Below are 12,816 nucleotides of genomic sequence, written 5' to 3'. Positions count from 1 at the left end.
AAATTAAAGGTACAATAACAGATTACTTATAAAACAAAAGACAACACTGGGTAAGATTCTTTTTTTTTTTTTTTTTGTCTTTTTAGGGCTACACCCTCGACATACGGAGGTTCCCAGGCTAGGGCTTGAATCAGAGCTGTAGCTGCTGGCCTGCACCACAGCCACAGCAACATGGGATCTGAGCAGCTCATGGCAACACCCAATCCCTAACCCACTGAGCGAGGCCAGGGATCGAACCCACAACCTCATGGTTCCTAGTCAGATTCATTTCCTCTGCACTGCAGGGGAACTCCAAGATTCTTGGAAATGTGTTCAAAGTTGCTTTCTGGGGCAAACGCATAGCCTGAAGTATTTATAGTGGAACATTTTTCTACTATCTGAATAGATCACACTTTGGTCATCCATTCATCAGTTGATGGACATATGAGTTGTTTCCACTTTTTTTTTTTTTTTTTTTTTGTCTTTTTGCTATTTCTTTGGGCCGCTCCCACGGCATATGGAGGTTCCCAGGCTAGGGGCTGAATCAGAGCTGTAGCTGCCGGCCTACGCCACAGCCACAGCAACATGGGATCTGAGCCACTTCTGCAACCTACACCACAGCTCATGGCAACGCCGGATCCTTAACCCACTGAGCAAGGCCACGGATCAAACCTGAAACCTCATGGTTCCTAGTCGGATTCGTTGACCACTGAGCCACGACGGGAACTCCTGTTTCCACTTTTTGACTGTTGTAAATAGTGCTGCCATGAACGTTCGTGTACAAGTTTTTATGTTGTTGTATGTGTCCATTTCTCTTGGGTGATACCTTGGAGTGGAATGGCTGGGTCATATGATAACCCTATGCTTAGTCTTTCGAAGAACTGCCAGGCTATTTTTCTAAAGTGGTGCCAATATTTGACATTCCCACCAGCAGTATATGAGGGTTCCAGTGTCTCTACAGTATCACCCACATTGTTCCTCTTTTTATTACAGCCATCCTTGTTGAAGTTCTCAGTGTCATTTTAATTTGTACTCTTACTATGTGTGAATTTGAATATCTTTGCACATGTGGAAGGGCCATTTTAATATCTTCTTAGGTGAATTGTCAATTCATGTCTTTGGCTTATTTCTAAATGGGAATTTTGAACTTTTTCCCCCTCACATCTTGAAAGCCCTTTATATCTTGGAAATATTAGTACTTTATCTGCGAGGTATGTTGCAAATATATTCTCCTAGTTCGTCACTTGTCTTTTGACTTTTGTAATGGTGTTTTTAGCAGCACTGCTCATAATAGCCCCAGACTGTGACTAGATAGACAAAATGTGGTCTGTCCATACAAGGATACTAATCAACAATACAGAGGAAAGAGCTGTGGTTATTACATGCAGTGACATAAGTGAACTTCAAAAACATGCCTCATGAAAGAAGCTGGACATAAGAGACCATGTACTGTATGCTCTTGTTTATACAAAATGTCTAGAAATCTAGAGACAGAAAGTAGATTACTGGTTGCCCGGCTCGGGGTCAGAGTGCCACATGGGTCCACAGTAAATGTGCATGAGGAATCTTAATGGGGGCGAGGAGAAGGTTCTAAACTGATTTATGGCAATGTTGCACAACTTGGTAAATTTACTAAAACATCATTGAATTGTACACTTGAAATAGCTATGTTATATGAGATCTAAAATGTACCTCAGTCAAGTTCCCATTGTGGCTCAGTGAGTTACTAACCCGACTAGTATCCATGAGGATACAGGTTCAATCCCTGGCCTCGCTCAGTGGGTTAGAGGATCCGGCATTGTTGCAAGCAGCAGTGGAGGTTGGAGATGTGGCTCAGATCCTGCGTTGCTGTGGCTGTGGTCTAGGGTGGCAGCTGCAGCTCTGATTGGACCCCTAGTCTGGGAACTTCTATATGCTGTACCTTTGGCCCAAAAAGCAAAAAAAGTAAAAATAAATAAATAAAATATACCTCAATAAAATTAGAAAAAAAATTAATTTTTAGTCAATTTATCAACCTTTTCTTTTACTGCATATGTTTTTTTTTTTTTTTTTTTTTTTTTTTTTTTTTTTGTCTTTTTGCGTTTTCTAGGGCCGCTCCCGTGGCATATGGAGGTTCCCAGGATAGGAGTTGAATCGGAGCTGTAGCCACTGGCCTACGCCACAGCCACAGCAATGCGGGATCCGAGCTGCATCTGCGACCTACACCACAGCTCACCACAACGCCAGATCCTTAACCCACTGAGCAAGGCCAGGGATCGAACCCGCAACCTCATGGTTTCTAGCCGGATTCATTAACCACTGCGCCACGAAGGGAACTCCTGCATCTGGATTTTTGAGTCAAGTTAGAAAAGTTGTTTGCTATACATAGGCTGTGAAATAATTCACTGTTTTCTTCCAGTACTTATACAGTTTCTTTCTTTCCTTTAAAATTTAGATTTCTTACCCATTTGGAGTTTGTTCTTGTGTATACTAGGATAATAAGGATCTAGTTTTCTCTTTTCCCAAATGGGTATCCTGTTGCTCCAACATCATTTATTTAAAAGTTCACCTTTGGGAGTTCCCATTGTGGCACAGCAGAAAAGAATCCCTCTAGGAACCATGAGGACCTTGATCCCTGGCCTCACTCAGTGGGTTAAGGATCTGGAAGTTGCCATGAGCTGTGGTGTAGGTCGCAGACATGGCTTGGATCCCATGTTGCTGTGGCTGTGGTGCAGGTTGGCAGCTACAGCTCTGATTAGACCCCTAGCCTGGGAACCTCCATATGCCGTGGGAGCAGCCCTCAAAAAGGCAAAAAAAAAAAAAAAAAAAAAAAGTTCACATTTGCCCAGTGATTTGAGATGCCCCTTCTACCATATACTAAATTGCTTTATGTACTTCAGCCTATTTCTAGACTTCCTGTTCTATTCCATTGGTTTGTATATACATCAGTACCATAGTGTTTCAGTCGTAGAGGCTTTATGTTTTAATATCTGATAGAGCTAGTTCACCCTCATAACTTTTTCTCCTCACTGCTTTCTTAGTTTTCTATATATATAGATTTCAGGATCAACATGTCTAGCTCCATAAAAACACTTTTATTTTCATTGGGATAGAATTAAATGTGTTAATTAGCTTCGGAAGAACTGCCACTTTTATGATGTTGTTGTGGGTTGAATTTTGTCCATCAGAAAGAGATGTTGAAGTTCTAACTCCTGGTACCACACGAGGTGATTGTATTTGGAAATAGGGTCTTTGCAGATGCAATCAGTTAAGACGAGGTCATCCTGAAGTAGGGTGGGCCCTTGGTCTAATATGACTGTTGTTCTTCTGTTGCCACAATATCGGCTGCCTCTACACCAGATAGAAATGTGGAGACAGAGTTGGAGGAAACAGAAAAAGGGGCTTTTAATTGCCAGGCAGAGAGGGAACACAGCAGGCTAGTGCCCCAAGGACAGTGCACTAGTGGGGAGTCTCAGAGTGTTCAAGGAGCAGGGCATGACCAGCTCATGGACATTTTCCTGATTGGTGGGTGGTGAGGTAACTTCGAGTCATTGTCATCAACCTCCTGGTTCCAACTGGTCTGGGGTCTGGGCGCTTGTGGGCAGCATCTGGTTGACTTCTTCCACCCGGTGGGGGCTTCGGCACCCGCAAAGCAGCTCCAAGGACATGGCTCAGGATATGGTCTATAGTCTTTGAAGAACTGAAGGTCCTCAATTTTGTTGAAGGGCTGAATTACTAGTATTCGATCTTGACTGTTTTCCTTTTCTCTGTATTTTCTCACTTCTCTAAGTTGGTTCTTTGATGAAAGTTTTTCTGTATATAAAAAGGCAGGCGGAGGACATGAGTGGGGGGGTCCACGCTGGGAAGGCCCCGCAGGGCCCTGCTCCATTACACTTACAAGAAGGAATTCTGCTTCAAGATTAACAGAAATACAGACTGAGTTTCCAGCCTGCTGGCCTGTGCCCACAATCACATGAACCAGTTCCTTAAAATAAATCTGTGTGTGCGTGTATATGTGTGTGAATACAAATGTATCTTTTCATATATCCTTTGAAGCACACTGATAATGTGTGGTGTTGTCCTCTTCAGAAAGATGTCTTCATTTGTCAACTTTTGTGTCTTTTAGGAGTGATTCAAAATGGAAACTGGTTTTCTCAATCCATGACTGTAAAGGGCAGCCAGGCTAGATATAACATTCTTGGCTTGCATTTTCTTGTCGGATTTCTTGAAAATGCTCTTCCACCCTTGTAGTATTTGTGTATTTACACTTGAGAAGTCTCATGCCAGGTGCATTTTTTTATTCATGTAAGTAGTTTGACCTTTTGACTGGAAGCCCTGAATATCTTTTGTCTTAAAAGTCTAAAATTTTATTTAAATATATCTCAGAGTTGATAGATTCATGTCAGTTTTCTCAAGTGCATGGTGGGCCATTTCAACATGTAGGTTAAAGTTGCTCTTAGCTCTGGAAAGTTTTCTTGGATTATAGTTTTTAAAAATTAGTTATCTTCAGAGTTCCTGTTGTGGCTCAGCAGGTTAAGTGTCCCACTAGTATCCATGAGGATGCGGGTTCAATCCCTGGCCTCGCTCAGTGGGTTAAGGATCTGGCGTTGCCGTGAGCTGGGGTGTAGGTTTCAGATCCCGCGTTGCTGCGGCTGTGGTGTAGGCGGGCAGCTGCAGCTTCCATTCAACCACTAGCCTGGGAACCTGCATAAGCCGTGGGTGCGGCCCTAAAAAGGCCAAAAAAAAAAAATATCATCTATTGTTGTTTTTCTTCAGAGATTCAAACTGTATACATGTTGGAAATTTTGTACATATTTCCCAGTTCAACCACTTTTTTCTCTGGTTCTTTTTACTGGCTTTTCGTTTTTTTCTCCCACTTTTATTCAGTATCCTTTATTAAGTTTTCATTTGAATCTCTTCCCCCTTGGGTGCCTTGTAATTTATTCGAGATGGTTGTCTTTGACTTCAGTTTCTTTCCTGAATTCAGTCTACTCTCTTGCATTTCTACCTGTTTTCTGTCCATTTCCACGCTTAGTTTTTTACATTTCTGATTTAAGGATTTTTTATATTGAAAACCTGTTCAGTATTTCATTCAATTCGGATTTTAGTATTAGTGTTTCCTTCTGATTCGTGCTAGGCTTTAATGGGGAGAATCTTCTTCAGATGATTTTTCTGTGTACTTCTCAGGGTAGTTTGGCATTGAGTTAGTTTCACTTTTTTTTTTCTCCTCTCAGGCATTTTGTGCTGGTTCATAGCACCTTCCTTGTCCTCTCAGAGCAAATGAGGTTGTTGCCACAGAAGGCAGGGAAGAAGGCTGGAGGGACAGGCAGGGGCTCTACTAGGGCAGTGCCTCTGTGCTGTGGTCAAGGACCAGTTTTTCATTTTTAATTTCAAATCCACTGTGGACCAGTATTCTTGTAAAATAAAGTGAAAATGAATTACTCTGAAATTTTAAGTATAAAATGTTTAATTGAAGTATAGTTGATTTCCAGTGTTTCAAGTATACAGCAGTGATTCAGTTTTACATATAGGTATTCTTTTCCATTATAGGTTATTATAAGATATTAAATATAGTTCCCTGTTCTATATAGTTGGTCCTTATTATTACTTTATACATAGTAGTATGTATCTGTTAATCCCACATTCCTAATTTATTTCTTCCCCATTTTCCCTTTGGTAACCATAAGTTTGTTTTCTATGTTTATGGGTCTATTTCTGTTTTTTAAGTTCATTTGTGTCATTTTTTCAAAATTCCACATATATCATGTATTTGTCTTCATCTGACTTACTTCACTTAGTATGATAATCCCTAACTCCATCCATGTAGCTGCAAATGGCATTAGTTCATTCTTTTTTATGGCTAAGTATTATTCCAGTGTGTGTGTGCTTGCACACAAACATCTTCTTTATCCATTCATCCGTCAATGAACATTGAGACTGCGTCCATGTCCTGGCTATTGTAAACAGTGTTGCTGTGAACATTGGGATGAAATGTATCTTTTCAAATTTAAGAGTTTTCATCTTCCAGATATTTGCCCAGGAGTGGGATTGCTGGATCATATAACCTTATTTGAAAATGAAATGTTTAAAACAACAAAAGAAGCCCAGTTGTTTTACTGTAAGATAAAATTGCATTTTAATCCCTATAATCAGAAGAAATGTAAGAAGAAATTACTATAACTATACATTCATTGAAAGTGAATATATAGGCAATTAGTAGAGATAAACAGTTACATATATTCATAACTCTTATCATTCCTCAGTTGTAACTAAATGTGTCAAAGCAATCCCCCTGCATTAAATGCCCATAAGTACACTTTGAACAGAAACCATGGTATTAATATTTAAAGTTTTAAATGTGATCAAATAAGCTTGACTGCTTGCTTAACCTATCGAGTAGAGGTTGGACTGTTGATAGCGCTACATGTAGGGCATAATATACAGCTAGACTATTTCTGTTTTAGCTTAACATTTACAGTAGAAACTGGTCTCTCAGAGCTATGTTGACAGGAATGGAAGACGACATTTTTAAATACCTCCGTAAGCTCAGGATATTAGTTTTTAATTTTCATCCAAGGTAAAAAAGCAAGTGATGACTTACACCCAAAACATGTTTTTAAACCTTCATCCAGCTCCAACAATTTGTGATGTAAAAGTTAAATTCTGAATTTTATATACTTTTGGGTTAGCACTTGGTAAACTAACCTTAAAATACCTCCTCTCAGGACATGGTTTGGTTGTGCATGGCCAGGCTGCAGCTTTTTCTCTCTGTGACTCACCATGCAGGCTTTCCAACACCCACACTAGTCTGTACCTTGTTGGGCGAGATGTCTGTTGATCGTGTGCTGGACATCATAAAATATCCAATTGCTATAAAAATTTCTCAAGGCAATTCCCCGGTGACCTCGAGGTTAAGGACTCAGTGTTGTCACTGATGTGGCTCAGGTCACTGCTGTGGCCTGGGCTTGACCCCTGGTCTGGGAACTTCTGCATGCTGCAGGTATGGCCAAATTTTTTTTCCTCATTACTCATGTCAGTTTTTTGTACTTATCACAGCACAGCCTGGTAACAGCCCACAGATTGGCACCAGGCCTCGGGCCACTTTGGGCAGCCCACCTGGTCTGCTGCCAACTTACTGGAAGACTCCCTCAGTCTTCAGGGAACAGTGAAGGAGTAGTCGACAAAAAGGTCATAAAACTCAACCATGACCTTGTTATCTTTTGAAGCAACAAGAACCATAAAATTTACCTCTAGTTCCTTTTTCATTTTGTTGTATGTTTAATATTCCAACTAAGAGCATTTTTTTCTCTTTACCTGCCCCCCCATCACATAAAGGATGCTGGGGGTTAACTTGAAAATGTAGTCCATAAATACCATGTGCTGCCAAAAGTAAGCAGATGCTCAAAAAATGATGTCAGAAGGATACAGGAGCCAAGAAAAGGGGCTTCCAGTGGCCAAATATGGGACAGTTGAGCAATAAAATAAGAGGCATGGATTATCTGTAACACAGAGACTAAAGCAAATATCCATGAGTTCATGCTGATACAGATAATGAACTAAGTAAATTTAACAGGGAAGAAGAGAAAGCTCTTTTCTACAGAATTCCAAGTAATATAGAAAGAATGACGGAATGAGAAAAATCACTTGGCAAACACCACAGTAATTATTTCAGACAGAAATCATCAGTGGATACTAAAATGAATGGGTCAAAGTATGATACAAGAATGAGATACAGAGAGTCTTCAAGTGTCTAATCATACAATGAAAAATAGTAACTTTATCAGGGAGGAACCTGGCAGATATGACCTTAACCAAAGTTAATGTCACCAAAATGTAGACACAGTGGTATCATCTGCCTCCTGACATCATGAGCAAATATCAAACCAACCCCGACGGAAGGACATTTGATGAAATCACTGGCCATTACTGTTTTTCAAAACTGGAGCTCCCTTGTGGTATAGCAGGTTAAGGATCCAGTGTTTGATCCCTGGCCCAGGAACTTCCACCTGCCTGGGGCACGCCGCCCACCCCCAAAGTGAACCGTCCAGGTCGAAGGAGACTAAGGAGGCAGGACAACTAAACACAAAGTGCGCTCCTGAACTGGATCTTGGTCCAATGAAAGGTTTCTAGTAGGACAGCTGACATAATTTAGTAACAAAAGTTTGTTCCTATTTGTTTGCAACTAAGAAACTACCCAGTACTTATCAGTGGTGCAATGATGGGCCCAAGCGGAGTTCCTTGAATTCAGTACTATTATTGTAATTTATATTAAGCAGTCACAAACCTTAGCACCTGTTATCCTACTGAATGCTAATTTTCACAAACCTGCAGTCCCTATTATACAGATTAAAAACTGATTCAGAGAGGATTAAGGGATTTGCCCAAGATTATTCAGCTAGTAAGTGATGAATCAGTTAACTGAATTCTTCTGTATTTTAATCACAGTGCTTCTTAACTAAGTCCTTTTTCTGACAACTCTTTCTTTTCTAAGAAACCACTGCAGTCACTCTGTCATGAAAAGGCTAGAAAGAAACCTACCTAAAGCCAAAGTTGGAAGGCTTGATGCCACTGCATGCTTTGGAAATTGTTGATCATCCATTAAAAAGTAAGTTTATGGCTTCCATATTGGTACCAATGAAAATGGATTCAGAATATTAGTCCTTCAAAAAAAAAAAAAAAAGACATAGCCAAAGAAAGTAAAAACCAGTTCTCTATTATTCCTAATAGGATTAGGTCATAAGCAGTATCTACCACATGTGGAATCTCAGATATTTTATAAACCTGGACTGTTCCACCAATTAGATATAAAGTGATTGGATTTTTTTCTCACAAATGTCAGTAGAACAGTCTGTTTTAAGCCTGACTTTCCTGCTTCTCACGCAAACCTTGACATCGTGATTTATGTGCCTGAACAAATTAGACTTAATTTAAGAGCAAATCATCAGCAACAGGTATAATAATCTTGGCAGAACATTTATTTTAATTAATTGCTTTCTGCCTAACATAGATGGAAGGGTGCTGATGCCATTTACCCTATAAGGATTAGTGCTGTCATGTAATTAATTTTTTTTCTTCTCCTAGAACTTAAAGTCTCATCAGTTTTAAATTACAAAGGCATTGGTTTACTTCATATTTAATCATAACAATGTAACTTCCATGGCAATATTTATATAAGAAACATGTGAAAGAAAAATGTGTTTTAACCACTCTGCAGCATCACAGATCCCTGGTCCCCAGATATAGTCCCTGCTGGGTTCCATGGGGCGTCAAGAGTGTTTCCGGTGAGGTTGCTGACAGCACCCTCACACCCGTAAACTTGGCAGGGGGTAGCGATGCAGGAGAATACTTGAGTGATTTTTAGACAATGTAGTTTTTCTTTCTTCTGGAGTTATCAGCTTCACAGTGAAAGGCAGAAGGAAAAGAAAAATTTCCTCCACACACTGTGGAAGTTTAACACCGTACCTGTCAAAGGTATCTTGCAACAGTGGTAGAAAACACAGCTAAACAGACTGTCTTCTCAGACATGCTACTTAGAAATGATTTGATCATCTCTGCAAAGAGGAGGCAGAAAACAGCTAATACCTAAACCCAAATAGGGTCCCCAGGGGCAGGGCAGCACAGCACAACTCCCGTGAAAATAATTTAGCTGCCTGATCATAAAAATTTTAAATTCTTAGTTTAAGACTTACCTAAGAAGAATTTAAAACTATAATCCTTAAATCTTTACCTTATTAGATAGTCCTTCATACTCTACTCAACTAGTTGCACAGTCACCTTTTTAAATGCTGTGGGGGAAGTTTAAGCCTTCGCTACCTAAAGTCTAGTGTGAAATTATCATTCTGTGGAAATCCAAGAGTAAGAATGGTGAATTCAGATGTCTTCTTTCTATTCGTGATGAATCTCAGGAGGTAGTGAGAATGAAGCAAGTGTAAAAACAAAAACAAAAACCCCATAAAAAACAGTCTATGTAACAAAAGAGCCAATTCTGAGTAAATAAAGCCCTGTTTAGTTAGGTTTTTACAATATAAAATAGATTTAGTATTGAAATGACACAAACTGGAATCATTGTTAACTTTATTTGTCACTCTTTATAGACAAAGGTCCACTTCCACATGAAAAGTAGGGAGCATCTCCTTCACTTGACATTGTGTATAGAACGATGCTGCACCGCAAACCATAGGACTTTACACAGGGGGACTAATTACTGAAATGAGATTTTATACTCATGCCCTGTGATGTCCCCCCAAAATGTTTTTGTGTCTATAAATTATAAGCATCTGTAACTCCACAAAGCTAGTTTCTTCTTAGGTCAATGTAGTATCTGTAATATCTCTACCTGATCACTCGGTCACCAAACTTTTTTCAGAAAGGTTAAACAGCTATTGCCTGTCAGTCAGTACAATTCCAAATCTATAGGACTGTATAATCACATTCATCACTTAGAGTTGCTTGACGTTAAAAGCCTTTTCTCTTATTTCAGAGAGATTTACATTAAGACATTTACAAATGGTTCATAGTATATAACAGCCCAAATATCACTTGCACCTGTCCTGTGTAAGGAAGGAAGTTAAGCATTTCAAATTCAGTGCATTTTCCCAACATAAATAACACAAACTATTCTAAATGTTTTACATTTATTTCAGTGCATATTTCCAAATATTAAATGGAATGAAATTATATTAAATGGTTATATCATAGTATTGAGCATATTATGGAATCTATCTCACACAAATCAACCCACGTCAATACTACACTCTATAAGGACATCACAGGCACACACAAAATAGAGAACAAAATTTGTTTATAAATTTAAAGTATACTACCTATTTTAACTACACTAAAGGATTTATTTTAACAAAACAGCCAATTTCCAAACCTCTGTTCTAAGTTTGGCATAAGGAAAGTTCAGTCCATTCGAATCTTCTGGTTTGTCATCCTATAAATGATGCTGTCATATCCAGGATCCATGTTCCAAATATTGTAAGAGGTGATTATCACAGCCAAGGCCAAGGCAATCATTATCCAAAGTATCATGTTGAAAACCACTGGATAGTCAACATTATACTTGTATGCAAGGTTATAGGGACTTGGTGGGTCCTTCTACAATAAAAGAAAGAAAATCAAGAAGGAAGAATGTTAAGTCAGGAAATTATCCCAATTTGATAGCTGTGATTCATTTATCTAACATTACTCGTGACATAAGAGCGGCTTATATTAGGAGAAACCAAGAAGTGGGGGAGCCTTCCTGAGAAGATAAGCACACTGGCAGTGGAAGTATAAAGGGGTCCACCTGCTTGAAAAAAAATGGCAACACCCAGAAAGGGGACAGTATGCATATACTGAGATCCAGCCAGGTCATACCCTAGGGAACACTTGTACCTCTAAACGAAGAGACAAGGACATCCAGAGGGTGGAACGTACAGCAGTACCATGACCCGAATCACAGCTATATTTATCACTGTGACTCTTATAAACGATACTGAACCTTTGCTCAGAGGAAAACAGACTATGATTCCATTTATATAAAATGCTAATAAAGGCAAAGCCAAACAATATTAATTAAAAGTGTAAAGAAAAGCCAGAAGTGGTTAACATAAATTCAAGAGAATGACCTCTAGCTGGGGAAGGTAGAGGAGTAAGAAAAGAGAGCTGCAGAGGAGCAAGTATTCTCTTTAGCTTTACAGTGTTTAACTAGTATTATATGATATGTATTTATATGTATGATCTGCTTAAATGTTTTAATTTTAAAGCAGAAAACAAATGATGGTTCATAGAACAACAGTCGTCCTGAAGAGCTATCCCCAGACCTTGGTGGGGTGGAGTCGATTCCAGGCCTGTGCAGAAGCGTCATTTGGGAAACAGCTCATTCTGGCCAAAGAACTTAAAAAGTAGGACAATAGCAGGCGATGAAGCTAGAAGAGAATCTGGCCCTGAGCTTGTGGGCAATGCGCAGCCACTGACAAGTTTCAGACAGAAAGGTGAGTGATATGATCAGGTTTGTCTTTTTAGGGCTGCACCCTTGGCATATGGAGGTAGGGGTTGAATCGGAGATACAGCTACAGCCACAGCAACGCCAGATCCGAGCTGCTGCCCGTGACCTACACCACAGTTCACAGCGGTGCCGGATCCTTAACCCATTGGGCAAGGCCAGGGATCGAACCCATATCCTCATGGATACTAGTCTGGTTCATTACTACTGAGCCACAGTGGGATCTCTGAGGTTTGTCTTAAGGAAGCTGTGACGACTGCATAGGATGGAGCTGGGAAGGAGAGGGACGAGTTGGTGAGGTGGGAGAAATGAGGGCGGGGGCCTGGCAGGGAAGATGGCGAAGAGACCCTAACTGCACAGCCCCGGCACCTGGCATGCCCCAAGCACTCCAGTGTTTCCTAAAGTGTCGATTCCCCTTAAACCTAAGGAAGGCGGTGACTTCATTCAGCTGAGGAGAGGATGAATATGCAGCCCTGTGCGTTGCAGTGGGGGCAACTTAGAGCTGAGGCAGTGTTACAAAATTTCACCATTGAAGACCTCTTTTTTTAGATCCAAAAAAACTGGACTTTAAAGGGGGGTGGTGACAACCTTTCAGAAGCTATCCTATTTGTTGGAAGTCAAGAGCCTTCTACATATACTTACGGAGCAAAAACCTGTTAGACATACTGAGCAGTTGGAGTGTGTGTCTTGTGTCGGAGTCCAGAGAAATGCCCTGGTATTAGGCTAAGAGGCGAATCACTGTGTGTCAATTAAAAGCCTTCATTGACGTGATGACAAGGAGATGATCGTTGACATAGAATTTATGCAGTTATTCTCAGTTATACAGAAAAAAAATGAAGCTATCTGAAATTTCTACTTAAGCAAAAACT

General features: G+C 40.0%; 1 protein-coding gene across 1 annotated transcript in view; it reads right to left on the bottom strand.

Annotated features, from left to right (window-relative positions):
* Positions 10,016-12,816, bottom strand: part of ATP6AP2 (ATPase H+ transporting accessory protein 2) — a 29,087-nt gene continuing 26,286 nt past the window's right edge. Inside the window, exon 9 of the mRNA XM_003135022.4 lies at positions 10,016-11,058. Coding sequence (XP_003135070.1) covers positions 10,864-11,058 — 195 coding nt within the window. The 3' untranslated portion in view covers positions 10,016-10,863. The remainder of the gene's footprint in view (positions 11,059-12,816) is intronic.

Source organism: Sus scrofa, chromosome X, assembly GCF_000003025.6.
Source record: "Sus scrofa isolate TJ Tabasco breed Duroc chromosome X, Sscrofa11.1, whole genome shotgun sequence".
NCBI lineage: Eukaryota > Metazoa > Chordata > Mammalia > Artiodactyla > Suidae > Sus > Sus scrofa.
Note: the sequence above shows the minus strand (reverse complement) of the source record. Positions and strands in the feature narration are given on the sequence as shown.